The 16,139-nt window shown below is 65.0% G+C and overlaps 4 protein-coding genes across 7 annotated transcripts; 2 read left to right on the top strand and 2 right to left on the bottom strand.

Annotated features, from left to right (window-relative positions):
• Window positions 1-363: 363 nt before the first annotated feature.
• Window positions 364-4,934, bottom strand: DXO (decapping exoribonuclease). 2 transcript variants are annotated; one of them, XM_059715253.1, is made up of 7 exons: window positions 4,758-4,934; window positions 3,917-4,305; window positions 2,963-3,192; window positions 2,197-2,416; window positions 1,071-1,206; window positions 894-988; window positions 364-571 (listed from the first exon to the last, which is right to left on the bottom strand). In XM_059715253.1, the coding sequence occupies exons 2-7, from the start codon at window positions 4,297-4,299 to the stop codon at window positions 406-408; spliced, it is 1,230 nt and encodes a 409-aa protein (XP_059571236.1). In that variant the 5' UTR covers window positions 4,300-4,305; window positions 4,758-4,934; the 3' UTR covers window positions 364-405. The 2 variants fall into 2 exon arrangements, with proteins under 2 accessions (XP_059571236.1, XP_059571237.1); XM_059715254.1 differs by having other exon boundaries at window positions 2,197-2,413; window positions 3,917-4,934.
• A 106-nt stretch (window positions 4,935-5,040) lies between these two features.
• On the top strand, window positions 5,041-8,410 carry STK19 (serine/threonine kinase 19). 3 transcript variants are annotated; one of them, XM_059715260.1, is made up of 7 exons: window positions 5,046-5,411; window positions 6,600-6,745; window positions 6,816-6,911; window positions 7,017-7,156; window positions 7,378-7,475; window positions 7,549-7,709; window positions 8,078-8,410. In XM_059715260.1, the coding sequence occupies exons 1-6, from the start codon at window positions 5,147-5,149 to the stop codon at window positions 7,698-7,700; spliced, it is 897 nt and encodes a 298-aa protein (XP_059571243.1). In that variant the 5' UTR covers window positions 5,046-5,146; the 3' UTR covers window positions 7,701-7,709; window positions 8,078-8,410. The 3 variants fall into 3 exon arrangements, with proteins under 3 accessions (XP_059571244.1, XP_059571243.1, XP_059571242.1); XM_059715259.1 differs by having other exon boundaries at window positions 5,052-5,411; window positions 7,549-7,696; XM_059715261.1 differs by lacking the exon at window positions 7,549-7,709 and having other exon boundaries at window positions 5,041-5,411.
• A 208-nt stretch (window positions 8,411-8,618) lies between these two features.
• Window positions 8,619-12,691, top strand: NEU1 (neuraminidase 1). The gene is made up of 6 exons (XM_059715255.1): window positions 8,619-8,789; window positions 9,270-9,462; window positions 10,245-10,510; window positions 10,679-10,861; window positions 11,284-11,503; window positions 11,685-12,691. Exons 1-6 carry the CDS (start codon window positions 8,709-8,711, stop codon window positions 11,900-11,902), a joined length of 1,161 nt encoding a protein of 386 aa, XP_059571238.1. The 5' UTR covers window positions 8,619-8,708; the 3' UTR covers window positions 11,903-12,691.
• A 576-nt stretch (window positions 12,692-13,267) lies between these two features.
• Window positions 13,268-15,341, bottom strand: ATP6V1G2 (ATPase H+ transporting V1 subunit G2). Its single transcript, XM_059715273.1, has 3 exons — window positions 15,162-15,341; window positions 14,477-14,577; window positions 13,268-13,906 (listed from the first exon to the last, which is right to left on the bottom strand). Exons 1-3 carry the CDS (start codon window positions 15,274-15,276, stop codon window positions 13,733-13,735), a joined length of 390 nt encoding a protein of 129 aa, XP_059571256.1. The 5' UTR covers window positions 15,277-15,341; the 3' UTR covers window positions 13,268-13,732.
• Window positions 15,342-16,139: the final 798 nt, after the last annotated feature.

Genomic DNA, 16,139 nt, shown 5'->3' with positions numbered 1-16,139 from the left:
CCAACTTAAGTCTTGCTCGTGTGGCTGGGAACTAAGCTGGAGCATGGGGGCAGAGGAGCAGGATGTCCAGGGTTGAGGTCCTGCCCCATCCAAGTTACCATATTTTCCAACCCCAAGAGGAACAGACCCAGTGAGACAGACAGATGGCAAAGGAGCAAGCTGGGGTGTTGTACATAGGTAGTTAAATAGTACAGCCACTTGCCTTCCTCCCTACTCTGCTACCACCCCTGTCTGGGTCATGGGGCCAGGAGCTACTCCAGGGCTTGGGGAGGCTGTGACTCTGGAGCCGAAGTCCCACCTCAGTTACTGTATTTTCCTGTGTAAACTGCTCCCTAGCTAGAAAGAGACCTACAGAGACAAATGGACAGCAAAGGTGTGGGGTGGCTCCGTCGTCCCCCCAAGGCTTTACTGGGGGTCTGCTGGGTTGGGGGGAGCCTGGGGGGGCTGTGGGGGGCTTGGGTCCTGGGTCAAGGCCTCGGTGTACCAGGTGGGCAGGAAGTTGTAGTCGGAGTCACGGTGCCGGGTCCAGGACACATGACAACCAGGCTCCCATGCAAACAGGGTCACCAGCCTGGCAGGGGGGCAGAGAGGGTGGGTCAGAGGAGCCTAGATGCCTGGGTTCCCCGGGGGGGGCTGGGGGACCCATCCCTGGGAGATGGATGAGGGTTGGGGGTGTTGAGAGCAGGGGCTGGGAACCCAGGTGCCTGGTTCCTTCTACTGCAGCATACGGGTAGAGTTTGGGGATGGGGTCCCTGGACACCTGGGTTCTTCCAGCAGGGCATGGGGTAGGGATGGGTTCCCCTGAGATCAGGCCCCCCACCCCCAGGGAGGGCGTAGGAATGGAGTTCAGGGGAGAAGTGGTTCCAACACTCCTGGGTCCCATGTATGCTCACCGGGGGTCATCCTGGGTCACAACGTGAGAAAGGAAGTCCAGAAAGGCCAAGGCGAAGTTCATGCAGGCAGCCGGCTGCCAGGCCCCGGGGTCATCCTGCAGGGGGTACGGGGGGGGGGGGGGGGGGGGGTCAGGATCAAGGGTCAGTGCAGGTAGCGGGTAGGGGGCAGGGACTCACCCGCACAAGCTGGAACATGGCAGCTGTCTCGTAGGTCTCCAGTGCAGCCACGGAGCCGTCGGGCTCTCGCAGCCCGGTCACTACACGTGGCACCCCAGGTAGGAATGACTGCGCCCACCACTTCAGCAGCTTGCGCCTGTGGATGGGGGGGGGGGCTGTAGAACCCAGGTGTCCAAGCTCCCAGCCCCCACTGCCCCAGAACTAGAGAGAACTGAGGTGTCCAGGTTGTCTCCCCACCCCCACCAGGAGCGGAGGAAGAACACAGGCATCCAGGATCTTTCACCCCAACCCCCAGTATCTGCCTGAGGTGGAGAGGAAACCCAGGTGTCTGGGTGTCTCATCCCCACAGCCCTCCAGGTGTACTCCGGAAGTGGGAGGGTCAGGGCTCCATGCAGTGTGGCATGGGGCAGGGCCTCACCAGAAGACATGAACCTGCACAGGGTCATAGGTAGAGTCAGGAGTCAAGAGCTGGGGTCCACTAGAAAGCACTAGCTGAGTGAGGGATCAGGGCGTGGGGTCTCACCAGGACACGCAGGGCTAGGGCAGAGACTAGGGAGTGGAGTCAAGTGTTAGGTCTCTCCAGAAGATAGGGGGCTGGGTGTGATTAGGGTCTCACGGGAAGGCATGGCACTGGGTGGGGGGGTAAGAGAGTGAGGAATGCTGGACAGGGTCAAGGGGCAGAGGCAGGTCAGGAGGCAGGGATGAATTGGAGGGCATGGGGTAGTGGTAGAGTCAGGGGTCACACTTCACTGGAAAGCTCAATGCTGGGCAGAGGGTGGGGCTGGGCTCGGCTCTCTCCAGAAGGCAGACCCTGGGAAAGGTCTGGGGTCATGGGTGGAGCCAGAAAATGAAGAAAGTACAATGCTGGGTGGGGTCAGGGGCTGGAGCTAGGGTCAAGCTTCCCCAGAAAAAGGGGGGGGGGTCAAGAAGGAAGGGTCAGAGGCTCACCAGAAGATGTGGCACTGAGTAAGGTCAGGAGTGGAGTCAGGGGTCAGATATTACCAGGGCTGGGATGGGCCCTGGATAAGGTCAAGGGCTCACCAGATGATGTGCTGCTGGATGGGGCCAGGGGTCAGACCTCAGAGAAAGGAGCGGCGCTGGCTGGGATCAGGGATCAGGGACTCACCGGAAGGCACGGTGCTGGGCAGAGACGGTGGGGGTGGCCGTGGTCTTGAGCTCGACGTAGCGGGCAGGGTCAGGGGCAGGGCCAGGGGCGGGGTCAGCGCAGTCCACCTCGGCGGCGAAGAGCAGCGAGTGGGGGCCCAGGCGGGCGCGCAGCACCGTGCAGTAGGCAGCGTTGGTGTTCACCACCCCCCCAGGTGCTGCACCGCCCCCCGCCCGCTCTGCTGGCACAGGGGGGGAGGGAGGGTCAGCCAGGACATCTGGGTTGTCTTGTGGGGGAGCAGGAGGCTGGAAACCCAGATACCTGGGGTCGCTCCAGCGCTGGGGCTTGAAGGGTTCTTTGGGGGGAAAATGGGGGCTGGGGGGCCCAGACTCCTGAGTTCTTGGTTGGGAGGAGGAGGAGGCTGGGAGCCCGGACACCTGGGGTCTCTCCAGCACTGGGGCTGGGAGGCTGGGTTTACTGGGGGGAAAATGGGGGCTGAGGCCCCAGATGCCTGGGTTCTTGGGGGGTGAGGGGGGCTGGGGGTGAAAGCTGGGGGACTAGAAGCCTGGACACCTGGGTTGTCTTCTATGCTGGGGGGGGTGAGAACAGGAGAGCCTAGGAGCCCGGACGCCCAGGTTCTTTCCTGAGGCACAAAAGGAGAACGGGGTCTGGTAGGTTAAAAGAGCATTGGTCTGGTGCCCGGGGCCTTTCCCAGCTGTGAGTGGCCTGTGGGGTGGAGCAGGGGGGGGGGGGGGGGAGCAGGGAGCCCAGACACCTGGGTACTCACCAGCACACATGTACTGCTCGAACTTGTAGCCCATGTAGATGAGGCGCCGCAGGTCCTCGGACCGGGCCAGACGCTGGGCACGGGCGGCCACCGTCTCCACCTCGCTAACATAGATGGTGCCGTGGAAGCGGGTGGCAGCCAGAAGCCAGCCCTCACGCCGCTCGTACGGCGTTGTCACCACTTTGGTGAGGTGCCCACGCCATGTCACCACGTCCGCCGCCACCGGGCGCCTACCAGGGGGAGGGGAGGAGCGTCAGTAGGGACCAGGGTGAACAGCCCTGGGCTCAGGCGCTGAGTGCTCTGATTTCATGCCATCCCCCCAGTGTCTGAGGGGGCACCGCTGACCCTCACACATGCTCAGCAGTTGCCAGCTGGAGTGGAAAAGGAATGCTCCCATCAGTAGGGACCAGAGTAAACAGCCGTGGATCACAATGGAGGCTCCAGGGCTGCAGGTCCTGCCTTCACAGCACCCAAGTGCCTGTGGGGACATCACTAACCCCCATGTGTGCTCACCTGGTGCCTGCTGGGGAGGGAAAGGTGGGCAGAGCCATCAGTAGGGACCAGGATGAACAGCCTCAGGTGGGACTGAAGGCTCAGAGGTAGCAGACTCCACCTTCACTGTACCCCCTAGTGGCTGGGGGGCAATACCAACCACATAGGTGGTGCCTGCCTGGACTGGGAGGGGCAGAGCCATCAGTAGGTCCCAGAGTGAACAGCAGTTTAGAAAAGTCCTTCCCAGGCCCGCAGCACCCCCAGGGCTGTAGAAGACCCTAATCACCCCCACCCCCTAGGGCTGTGGAGGAACCCATTCATCCACCACCTGGCACTCCCAAGGCTCATGGAGGACCCCATCCACCCACCCCCCACTCCCTGGCACCCCCTAGGGCCCTGGTCCCCATTCATCCACCCTCCAGGCCGTGGCAGACTCCATCGACACGCAGGACCCCAGCTGACCCTTGGCCGGGGCGGTGGCCAGGCAGGCGGCACCGGTTGTGCAGGACCCAGCGCAGCAGGTGGTCGAGGCCCTCGCGGACGTCCTCATCGCGGCGCACGTAGCGGTCCTGGTAGCCGTCCAGCAGGTCGAAGGGGGGGTCGGGGCGGTGGTCGGGGGGCGGGGCGAAGTAGCGCAGTTGCCGGGCGTCGCCGTGGTAGCGGCGCTGCTCGTCCAGGGAGAAGTGTCCGACCTCAGCCGGGCGCCCATAGAAGGGGAAGGGCCCGGCATAGCACCCTGGGGACACGGGCAGGGTGCGGGGGGGCGCGCTCGGGGCGCGCTGTGGGGGCGGGGCCTCAGGGTCATCCTCTCGGGGGCGCTTGCGGGGGTGGGCGGCGGTTGCCATGGAGACCTGGGGACGTGGGGGGGAGGGGTGAAGGGACCACCACTGCCTCCCACCATTGACACCCCAAGATTCCCTTAGCCCAGGTGGGCCCCCAGGACCTACCCTGCCTCAGTGACGTCCTGAGGCCCTTCCCACTTAACCCTTGACCCCAGGAAGGAAATCCCCACATCTCCTCCCAAAGGGACCCGCGTCGAGCCCACCTCCCGACCGCAGAGCATTCTGGGATGGACAGCCTACGCGGCACCCCCGAGGGCCCCTATGCCCGAAGGCCCCGCCCCTTTCTCCTCCCCCTCCCCATTGCACTCCCGGGCTCCACCCAAGAGCTTCACCCTAGGCCCCGCCCCCACCCTTGAGGCCCCGCCCCTGGGCAGCCTTTAGGCCTCCAAAGGGAGGCCCCGCCGGGGGCTGTGACTTTTGCCCTTTGCACTCCCAGGGTCAGCCCCCCGCCGTCTGGCGACCTTTGACCCTTCACCGCCGCCGGCGACTCCCGTGTCCCTCTCAGGCCGCCGCGGTGGCGCGAGTTCCGTGTGGCGTCATCACAGAGCGACGGGGAAACCCCGCCCCCTGCTCCTGGGCGTGGCGGTGACGTCAAAGGCCCCGCAGGCGGCGGGCCCTGGGACTGGCTGCTACGCGCAAGAGCAGGCACCCCGCTCTCAAAAAAGATGGCTGACAAAGGCAGGGCGCTTGCCCTCATCCAAGATGGCCTCATCCGGCTGGTGAGCTCCAGCCCTGCCCACAAAAAAGATGGCGGAGGGTAGCTTTGCGCCGCACATCCCCAACCTTTGACCCGGCAGCGCGCCCACGTGACAACTCCTTGCCTGCTCATTTAGTCTCCCCCAGCACGCCCATGTCATTTTTGAGCGTAGTTCGGGGGTTGGGTCCTAACGTCACAACTCATTTCCGGAAAAGAGGAAGGTGCTTGAAGCCTCTTCCGCGTGAGCTGACGTCGTCCTCCGGCGACCCAGCCTGGCTGGGAGTCCTGGGGTCGGAGAGGGGGCGGCGTGACGTCATCTCCCGGGGACCGGGGGCCATGGAGCGGCGCCGCCGTCGCCTCCTTGCCGACGCCTTCGGGGCCCACAAGCGGCGGCGGCGGCGGCAAGAGCCCGAGCCCGGTGCGCCTGGGTCCCCGGGGCAGGCCCAGGAAGCCTGGGCTCCTTGGTGGGGGGCAGGGCACGATGCCGGGGGTGCCAGGGGCGCAGCATTGCCAGCCCCACCCTGCCAAAACACCATGAGACGAACTCATAAACAATCAAGAGACTGGCACCTAGATCGCAGATGCTATTTTTGAAGTGTGTGTGTGTGTGGGGGGGGGGGGGTTGTGAAGGCTTGGGGGGCTGTGCGTGTGTGCAGGGTTTGGACCCGGGGAAGGGGGACCCCACACACCCTGGCAAGATGCAGGTACTGCGGGTCAGGAGTGAGGGGCAGCAGCAGGGCTGGGGGTGGGAGTGAGGGGCAGATGCATGGAGACACTGACAGATGCACAGATGGCTCTGAGCTGGTAAGTGGAGGGAAAGGGGGGGTGCAAAAGAGATCTCTGTGGTGAGGGAGGCACTGGGGCAGGGGTGAATGGGGCACTAGGGCCTCCCCTCCACAGCGCCGCACACCCTGAGGGGAGGCATGGCGGGGCATGTACCTGCAGTGGGCAGCTCACCTCTGTTTTGCAGGGGCATGGGCTGCCCATGCCTCCCCCAGGGGTGCATGCTCCTGCAGGGGACCACCCCCCAGTGCCTCTGGATGACCTGCCTTGGCCCGGGGCCCCATTCACCCCCACCCCTGCTCCTGCCCCACCGCCTCCCTCACTGCGGGGGCCTCAGTCTGCCCCACACCTCACCCGTTCCCTCTCCCCTGCCCATTCCCTCCACTTACCAGCTGGGGAAAATCTCAAGATCTGAGAGTTGGATCAGGAAATCAAATGTCAGAGTCATTTTGACTTCGAAATCCTGAATTTTGTGATGGCTTTGTGACAGTTGGCATTAGTGAAGATACTTGGGTCCCCTCGGGGAGGCAGGATGCCTGGATCCCTGGAGGGTGGTGGGGCAGGATGCCTGGGTCCCTGGGGTGGGGGTGGGGAGGACTGGAAGTCTGGGCTTCTTGGTGGGGGTTGGGGGGCAGGACACTTGGGTTCTTTGGGGGGTGGCTGCCTGGGTCCTCTGACCAGTGAACAGATCCAGCTGGGTGAGACCAGGAGGGGGCTGGGAACTGGGTTCCCTGGGGGAGAAGTGGGGGGTGAAGGGGGGCTGCAAGCACCTGGACATCTGGGTCTCCGCAGCAGGGTCTGACCCAGTGCCCCTGTTTCCCAGAGGGCCGTGAGGCAGTGGAGGGGGCGCTGCACTCCTTGGCTGCGCTCTTCCCCCGGGGGCTGTTCGATGACGCGCTGCCCCCCCTTGTGCTGCGCCACCAGCTCTACAGCCTGGTGCCTGCTCGCACAGCTGTGGACCAGCACCTGGTGAGCCCCCGGATCGGGCCCCTGCCCCCCACTAATATTAGGGCCCCTCTGACTCTCCCCTTCCCCCCAGAACAGCATGAAGGAGGAGGGCCTGGTCCGCCTCTTCCAGCTCGGCTTTGACACTGATGCCTTCGGGGTAGTCTTCACTGAGGACTACAAGGCCAAGGTTGGGCTGGGCTGGGCTGTGGTTGACTGTAGGGTGGAGGAGGGCTGGGTGTAACAGGGCAGGAGCTATGGCTGGCTCTTGGGTAATGGGTCCTGGTCCCATCAGGTGGTGGAGGCGGTGGCGGGAAAGGAGTCAGAGGCGCTGGTGCGACGCTTCCTGGACTCGGTGCTCACACCCTGTGCTGACATTAGTTATGACATGGTGAGGATGATGCAGGACTTCGGTTTCCGGGACGCCGACATCACGTGAGTCTGTGACCTGTTACACCCAGCCCTGTTCTATCCCAGAGCCAGCTGCAGCTCCTGTCTCCATTACACCCAGTCTGATGCCCCCCAGAGTCAGCTGCAGCTACTGTTCCTGTTACACCCAGCCCAACACCTGCCCTGGAGCCAGCTGCAGCTTCTGTCCCCATTACACCCGGCCCTACCCACCCAGAGCCAGCTGCAGCTCCTCCATGCCTCCCCAGGCAGTTGGTGGGCGCTGGAGTGCTGACGGTGCGAGACGCCGGGAGCTGGTGGCTGGCCGTGCCGGGTGCTGGACGCTTCATGAAGGCCTTCCTGCGAGGTGAGTGCTCCCCTGATCCACTCCTTCCCCTCCGAGGGCTGGGCTCCCCTGACCTGCCCCCTTCCTCCTGTAGGGCGCAAGGCCGTGCTGGCCCTGATCCAGAAGGCTCGGTACCGCGAGGTGCTGCTGGCGGAGCTGCAGACCCGGCGCCCGCCCCGTGCTGTCCGCCTGGGGCTGCCCTACCACATCCACGACCTCATCGGGGCCCAGCTGGTCCGTTGGTGAGGGACCCAGGTGTCTGGGCTCCTATGTCACCCCTCCAATCCAGTCCCATGTTGGGGACGGGACACGGGCATCTGGGATTCCAGGGCAAGGGGACCCAGGCTCCCACATCATGTCCCTAATCCATTCTCATGGTTGAGGGAGAACCCAGGCACTGGGGACTGCAAAGGATGAGACCCCAGGCAGGCATCCGGCCTTCCAAATCATTCCCCACTCCAATTTCACCTGGAAGGGACCTGGATGAACGGGCTCCTGCCTGCCCGCCCATGCCAGGCTCATGGGAGGGAGGGGACCCAGGCACCCAAGATGTGGTAGGGGGGATCCAGCCCTTCCGTCCCGCCCCCCTCTTTTGCCTAATCTCCTCTTCTTTTCCTTCCTAGCATCCCCAGTACCTCCGGGACTCTGCTCCGACTAGCTGACACATGACCCTGGACTCTGTCCTGTTTTGCAGGACCTGCCTTTCCCGGGCTGCCCTCTGGGGGGGTGCAGTGGCCCTGGGACTGACTTATTTATTTATTTATTGGATGAACTTGCGCCCCCCAAGGGGGCACCTGGGGGTTGGGGATCTGCACCCCCCCAGTGCCCGGGCGGGGGTCTGTGTGCTATGCTGTCTCCAGCGCCAGCCGCAGGGGGGCTCTGGTGATAGAGGTTGGCGGGAAGGGGTATTGGGCTGGATGGGAGGAGGGAGAAGGAATAAAGGGCTGTTTCCTGGTCTCCGGTCTCAGCCGTATCCTTTGTTCTGCAGCGGGGGCAGGAGGGGACCCGGGCGTCCGAGCTTCTCTTGTCGCCCCCCCCCCGACCCCTGCACAGAGAGCCCGGGTATCCGCTCTGCACCGCTCTACCCCTTTAAGCCCAGCGCCCAGCCGGTCTCTCACGTGACCCGCCGTCACGTGACCCGGAACCGTCCCTCGACCCCGCCCGCGCGGCTTCGCGGGGCACGTGACCCACCACTGTCACAGCGTCGCGGGGTCCTGCTGGGCCCGGGCGGCGACCCCTCCCCGGGCCGCCGCCATGGGGCGGCGCTGGGCGCTGCTGGCGCTGGCGCTGTGCGCGCTGGTGCGGGGGCAGGACTGGGTCGCCACCCCTGGGCAGGTGAGCCCCCCCACCCCCGATCGGGGCTCGGCCCGGCCTGGACCCCAGGGGACTGTCCCTGGCCTCTGCCACCCCTGGCTCCTCATTGCCCCCGGGGCGTAAATCCAGGCTCACTCCCGGCGCCCCCCCCCCCCCCCCCGGCCTGCCCAGTGGCTTGTCCTGGGCCTGGCGCCCCCCCCCCCCCCCCGTGCCCCCATAGCCCCCTGGGGGCTGTCCCAGACATGCCCCACAGTGCCTCGCAGGGCGGTGCATCCCGCCCACCGCCAGGGTCATAGTGCTCCCCCGGGAGGGCTGTCTCAAGCCTGGTGCCTCCCAGCCCCCTAGTGCCACCCAGGGGGGCAGGTGCCCCCACACTTGCCCCTGGCACCGCTCCCCCCTAGAGCCCCCCATGAGGGTTGTCCTGAGCCTGATGCCCCCAGGGGGGCAGATTTCCCCCCCATTGGCAGATGTTACCCCCTTCCCCCCCAACTTCCCCACCAGGTTAACCCTTTGGTGACAATGGAGCAGCTGCTGTGGGTGAGCGGGAAACAGATGGGGGAAGTGGCAACTTACCGGATCCCACTGATCGCGGCCACCCCCAACGGCACCCTGCTGGCCTTCGCCGAGGCCCGCAAGGGCTCCTCCTCCGACAGCGGGCCCAAGTTCATTGCCCTGCGCCGCTCGCTGGACGGGGGTGAGGGGCATTGGCAGGGCGGGGGGGGGGCAGTGGGTTGGGGGTGAGGGGCACCAGCAGAGCTGGGGGGGCACCAGCAGAGCTGGAGTGGGGCATGGGCTGCAAGGCGGGAGTGAGGGTCCCCCCTGCTGCCACTTCTACCATCTCTGACTCCAAAATGAACATGAGCTACCAATGCCAGACCACAGCCAGCAAGGCCAGCCATACCTTGTCATGCATCCAAAGGTGCATCTCAAGCCGGTCAAGCCGCAGGTGGACTACTGCGTCCGGTACTGGGTGCTGCACTTCAGGAGGGATGTGGCTAGCCTGGAGAGGGTTCAGAGGAGCTACCCGCTTGGTGAGAGGGCAGCAGGACAGGCCCTGTGAGGAGAGACTGAAGGAACTGAACCTGTTCAGCCTCAGCAGGAGGAGGCTGGGGGGGTCCTGGTGGCTGCCTACAAGCTCTTCAAGGGAGAGCAACAGCAAATACGTAAAGCCTTTTTCTCCCCAGCACCACCTGGGGTGACGAGGAACAATGGTCATAAGCTGATGGAGAATAGGTTTAGGTTAGAGATCAGAAGGCAATATTTTACAGTTAGGGTGGCCAAAATCTGGAACCAACTTCCCAGGGAAGTGGTCCTCACCCCTACCTTGGGGAAACTCAAGAGGAGGTTGGACTATCACCTGTCTGGGGTCTTGTAAACCCAGCATTCACTCCTGCCTGTGGCAGGGGGTCAGGCTAGGTGACCTGTTCAGGTCCGTCCTGACCCTAGCTACTATGCAACTATGTTACTGCTTCACAGGGGCCACATGGACACCAACATCCTTCATTGTGGATGACAGGGGCTCACCACCAGATGGACTGAACCTGGGGGCGGTGGTGGTGGATGAGGAGACAGGTGCCGCATTCCTGCTCTACACCCTGTGCGCCCACTACCGCCGCTGCGATGTGGCCAGCACCATGATCATCCGCAGCCACGATGAGGGAGAGACCTGGAGCCTCCCCCGCAACCTGTCTGAGGAGATCGGCACCATCATGTTTGCCCCCGGGCCTGGCTATGGCATCCAGGTGGGGGCTGCGGGTCGGGAATGAGGGGCACCGTGTGGGTTGGCAGTTAGGGGTATCAGAAGGGCTGGGAGCTGCAGGTCAGGAGTGAGGGGCACTGGGAGACTGGAGGGGCTGCAGGTTGGGAGTGAGGGGTGCAAGGGGCTGCTCAGTTGTGTTTTCCCCCCATAGAAGCGGTTCCCCCCAGCCCGTGGGCGCTTGGTGGTCTGCGGCCATGGGACGCTGGAGCTGGACGGCATCTCCTGCCTCCTGAGCGATGACCACGGTGGGACATGGCGCTTTGGGGGCGCCCTCTGGGGCCTCCCCTATGGGCAGCCCAAGCAGCTCCGTGACTTCAGCCCCGACGAGTGCCAGGTAAGACCCAGGCATCTGGGGTGGTCACCCTCTTCAGGGCAGGGTGTGGGACCCAGGGGTCTGGGCCGGCCCTCGCTGCCCCCCCGTGCGCCAGAGAACCCAGACGCCTGGGCTGATTCCTCCCTGCCATCCCCAGGTGGATCTAGGGGACCCAGGCATCTGAGTGACCCCTGGGGGTGTGAGGGGACCTGTGACCCTCCCCCAGCTAAGTAGAGGATCCAGGCATCGAGGTTGGCCCCCCTCACCATCCCTGGGGGTGTGAGGGGACCCATCACCCCCCACTCCCCCCACCCCCCCGCCAAGGAAGTAAGGGGACCCAGGTATCCAGGGGGTGGGTGGGTGGGGGTGTGTGTGTGTGTGCATGTGTCCCAGCTGCCCCAGACATCCAGGCTGACACCCCTTCCCCCCATCATCCTCTCCAGCCCTACGAACTGTCGGACGGGTCACTGGTGATCAATGCACGCAACCAGAACTTCTACCGCTGCGCCTGTCGCATCGTGGCGCGAAGCTGGGACGGGGGCGAGACGCTGCCCCCTAAGGCTGTAACCTTCGACCCCGAGCTAGTGGACCCAGCTGTGGCTGCTGGTGCCCTGGCCACCTCTGGCCTCGTCTTCTTCAGCAACCCGGCACACGAGAGCAAGCGTAAGCCCCGTGGGGGTGGGGGGGAGCTGGGAACCCAGGCATCCCAGGGGGAGGGTTGGGGTTAGAGCTGGGGACCCAGGCATCCACGGGTGGGGAAGGCAGGGTTGTGTTGGAGGCAGGGGACCTGGGGATCCAGGCATCTGGGCAGCCCCTCACCGCTGCTCCCCCGTGTCCCCTCCAGGGCAGAACCTGACGCTGCGCTGGAGCTTCACGGGCGGCGCCTCGTGGTGGCAGCACCCCCTGCAGGTCTGGGAGGGGCCCAGTGGCTACTCCTGCCTGGGTGCCCTGGGGACGGGGCCCGGGCGCCCCCCCAGCCTCTTCCTTCTCTACGAGAAGGGGCGAAGCCAGCCTGAAGAGAGCATCTCACTGGCCAAGATCAGCATCCCTGGCACCCTCTGAGCCCTGCCCTGCACCCCTCCCCCCATGTGGCCACGCCCCCCAGGCTGGGGGCACGCCTCCTTTAGGTCTAGCCATGCCCCCTGGATAGGGACATCCCTCCTCCATTTGGTCACACCCCCCAGGACAGGGACATGCTCCCTTTTGATCTGGCCCTGCCCCTTTAAGGGCATAGTCTCCCACTCTAACTCAGCCCCCAATAAGCTCCGCCTCCAGCTCCACTTGTCCCCCTCTAATTTATTAACCCTTTCCTTTCCAGGCCTCTCTTACTAACACCCCCACCCCCAACTGAAGGGCACCAGGTCCCCCAGGGGGCCACTAGCCTTTGGGGGGTCCCCAGTCGGACCCTGACAGGCACTGGTTTCTGTGGAAGAGCTCCCACTCTGGGGCTGTATTGGGGGTCCCAGTCTGACATTGGGGGGCACTGGGAAGTACTGGGGTACCCTGGAGTACTAGGGCTGACTAGGGGATACCAGGCTGATACTTGGGGTCACTCAAACTGATTGGGGAGTCCCAGTCTGACACTGGGGGGCACTGGCCTGTATGGGGGAGTTCCTACTCGGATGCTGGGGGCACTGGGACTGAATGGGGGAGTTCTCAGGTTGCTCCTGGACTATTGTGAGGGGGTCCAGGCCTGGCGGGGGGGAGGGGCTGATTGCTCCAATCCCCCTCAGTGCTGCTGCTATGGAGTGCCTTGGTCCTGCCCTGCTCACCCCCCTAGCACAAAGGGGCCTATTAACCCCTGAGATGCTGGACTGTTACCTGACAGGTCAATAAAGGAACAAGATGGTTCATCTTGCCTGAGCTTGTGGGGTTGCAGGTTGGGAGTGAGGGGCACTGGCAGGGTCGGGGCACAGGGGTTTGCAGGTCAGGAGTGAGGGGCACCGCAGCTAATGTATTTCCCTGCCTACGACGTGCGTTCCAGCCCTGACCCGCAGAGGGCAGCACCGAGCCTGCCAATACCGGTAAGCCAGGGAGTGTTCCCAGGGGGGTCAAATGCAGCCTTGGGGTGGGGGCAAAAGCCTGGGCCATTCCACGAAGCCCCCGGTGGCAGGATGTGGTTCCCTTGGGGGTGGCAAGGGCCAGGAACCCAGGCAAGTCGGCTCAGGCCAGGTCCAGGCCCAGTGGACTGGGGTCCTCTCGCTTCAGATGCCCCCTGTGTTCAGCAGGTTGCATGGGAGGGGGCAATAGGGCATCTCATAGGTCAGAAATTATGGTCGTGAACTTCCATGGGGCTGGGGGCTGCCCCCAGGGCTCACAGGCCGCACTCTGGAGTCGGGGAAGAACGGAGGCATCCAGGCTCCCAGCCCCCCTGCCAGAGCTGGAGAGAACTCAGGCATCTGGGCCCCACAATAACCACTTGGCCACCACAGGTCACCATTTATTTGTCGCAGGTCACAGTCAGCAGCACAGAAAGGGGCAGGGTTTATGGGGATGGGGGCATGGCCAGGCAGTGGTGGGTGGAGTTGAGGCCCCCTTAGGGAGGTGGGATTTGGAGCATAGTGGGAGGGGCCTGGGAGGTGGGTGGAGCCAGGCAGGAACAGGTGCAGCTGTGGTGGGGCATAGTGCACAGGACCAGGGTCAAACCTCCAAGACTGGGGCAGGGCCTGGGTGAAGGTGTCAGGGCCTGGCTCCCCAAGGCATGTGGTCTACTGCAGGGGGAAGGGCCTAGCACCTAGGAGTGGGGCTAGTGATAACAGGGCCTAGTGTACAGGGGGGGGCATGGCTGGTCCAAGGTGGGCAGGTGGGGGCTGGTACCAAGGCAGCAGGGCTTAGGCAAGCGGGTGCAGGCCAGATGGGTGCTGGGGCAGGGCCTGCACCTGGGGGTGGGGCCTAGGCAGGCAGGCGCAGGTTCGGGTGCAGGCAGGGCCGGGGGTCACAGACGAGGCCCAGCAGGCGCCGCAGCACCCGCTCCTTGCCCTGGGCCTGGCCCCCGCGCAGAGCTTGCACCCGGCGCCGTGTGCCGGCCTCCACCTCTGCGCTCACGTGGCCCTGCGAGCCCAGTGCCTGTAGGGGGAAGGGGGTCAGTGCTGCCCCACAGACCCCGCCCAGAGACCCCCCGAACACCCAGTGCTCCCCAGATCTAGCCACAGCTCCCCACTCCACCTGCTATCTCCAGAGACCCCCCTCCCCTGACCTCCCCTCCCCTAGACTTCTCTACTACCTCCCCTATGCCACATGGCCCCACAGGCTCCCAGAGTCCCCCAACCCCTCAGCATCCCCCTACATTGGTGCAGACCCCCCCCCCCGGGAGTCCCTAGGCACCCCCAGATACAGCTACTCTCTCCAGAAATCCCCCCCAAGCCTCCCCACTGCCCGCAGACCCCACATGGCCTCACAGAGGTGCTCAGAGACCTCCCTGACCCTCCACCATCAGTGACAGCCCCACCTCAAGATTCCCCCAGACCCCCACTTCCCCCTGGCATGCCCCAGCTCTTCCTACTTCCCCCAGCTCCTCTTCCCTGGACCCACCCATTGCCCTCAGCCCCCCTGGGAGCTCCCTGGGACCCTCACTTCCCCTGTCTCCCCCAAGATCCACCCCCATGCCCCCCAAGCCTGGCCCTAGTGCCTCCTCACCGCCTGCTGCTTCTGCTGGAAGTCGCGCTCACGCTCCAGCCGGTACTGCTCAATCTCGCCCTGGGCCTCCTCCTTGGCCTGCCGCAGCCGCCGTGCCTTCCCTGTGTAGGGGCAGGGACCCATGGAGACCCCAGGCATCCGGGGGAGCCAGAGCTAGTCCCCACCCCCTCCTCCTGGCTGGCCCAGGCCTGGGAGGGAACCCAGGTGTACGAGGGACCAGAACCCTCTGCTCTAATCCCCCCAGACTGACTCCCCTATTAGGGAACTCGGGAGTGCGGGATCCCAGCCACACTTGTTCCAGTCCGCCTGCTGGTTCCTACTCCCCTCCCAGCCCCATACTCCCCCTTGGCTCTAATTTAGGAGCCCAGCTGTCTGGATTCCCTAATAGAGAAGTCGGGGGCTGGGGGGATTAGAGCAGAGGGCTGCCGGCCCAGATGCCTGGGTTCTTCAGGAGAGGAGTGAGGGCAGGGGCGGGAAGGAGAGCTGTGGGGGGTGGACATCTGGGTTCCCTGGGAGGGGTTGGGGGGTGAGCAGATGGGGCTGGGGACCCGGACACCTGTGTTCTTTGGGAGGAGAGTGGGGACTCGGGTGGGAGCAGGGGGAGTGGGGGCCTAAGCACCTGGGTTCTCCGGGTGCCTCCCGCCCCAACCCCAATGCCTTCCCCTCCCCCCAGCTGGGGGCTCACGTTTTCGGGCCTCGGCCACCTTCTCGGCCGCCCGCTTCTCGGCCTGGAGTAGCTGCTGGATGCCCTGAGTCTGGCTGGCCATGGCGCTGCTGGAAGGATGCTGCAGTCCCCGCATCCCTGCCTGCTGCCACGGCAGCAGCCGGGTACCACGGCAACGCTGGGTCCTAGCATCCCCCGGGTCTGGGCCTGCCAGTGCCCCTCACTCCCAACCCGCAACCCCTGCCCCTGCCAGTCATGCTGATGCCCCTCACACCCGACCTGCAACCCTTGCCCCCTGCAGATGAGCCAGTGCCCCTCACTCCCAACCCGCAACCCCTGCCCCTGCCAGCCATGCTGATGCCCCTCACACCCGACCTGCAACCCTTGCCCCCTGCAGATGAGCCAGTGCCCCTCACTCCCAACCTGCAGCCCCTGCCCCCGTCAGCCGTGCCGATGCCCCTCACTCCCAACCTGCAGCCCCTGCCCCTGCCAGCTGTGCCTGTGCCCCTCCCTCCCTACCCACAGCCCCTGCCCCCACCAGATGTACCGATGCCCCTCATTCCTGACCTGCAGCCCCTGCCCCCCCACAGACGAGCCAGTGCCCCTCGCTCCCGACCCGCAGCCCCTGCCAGCTGTGCCAGTGCCCCTCGCTCCCAATCCGCAGCCCCTGCCCCCTGCAGACGGGCCAGTGCCCCTCACTCCCGACCCACAGCCCCTGCCCACGCCAGCCGTGCTGATGTCACTCCTGACCCGCAGCCACTGCCCCCTGCAGACGAGCTGCTGCCCCTCACTCCCAACCTACAGCCCCTGCCCCTGCCAGCTGTGCCGGTGTCCCTCACTCCCTACCCGCAGCCCCTGCCAGCCATGCCCATGCCCATGCCCTTCCCTCCCTACCCGCAGCCCCTGTCCCCACCAGCTGTGCCGATGCCCCTCACTCCTGACCCGCAGCCCCTGCTCCCCGTAGACAGGCTGGTGCCACTCATGCCCGACCTGCAGCCC

Source organism: Alligator mississippiensis, chromosome 11 (assembly GCF_030867095.1).
Source record: "Alligator mississippiensis isolate rAllMis1 chromosome 11, rAllMis1, whole genome shotgun sequence".
Taxonomy (NCBI): Eukaryota; Metazoa; Chordata; order Crocodylia; family Alligatoridae; genus Alligator; species Alligator mississippiensis.
The sequence above is the reverse complement of the archived record's forward strand: the minus strand, read 5'-3'. Positions and strand labels throughout refer to the sequence as shown.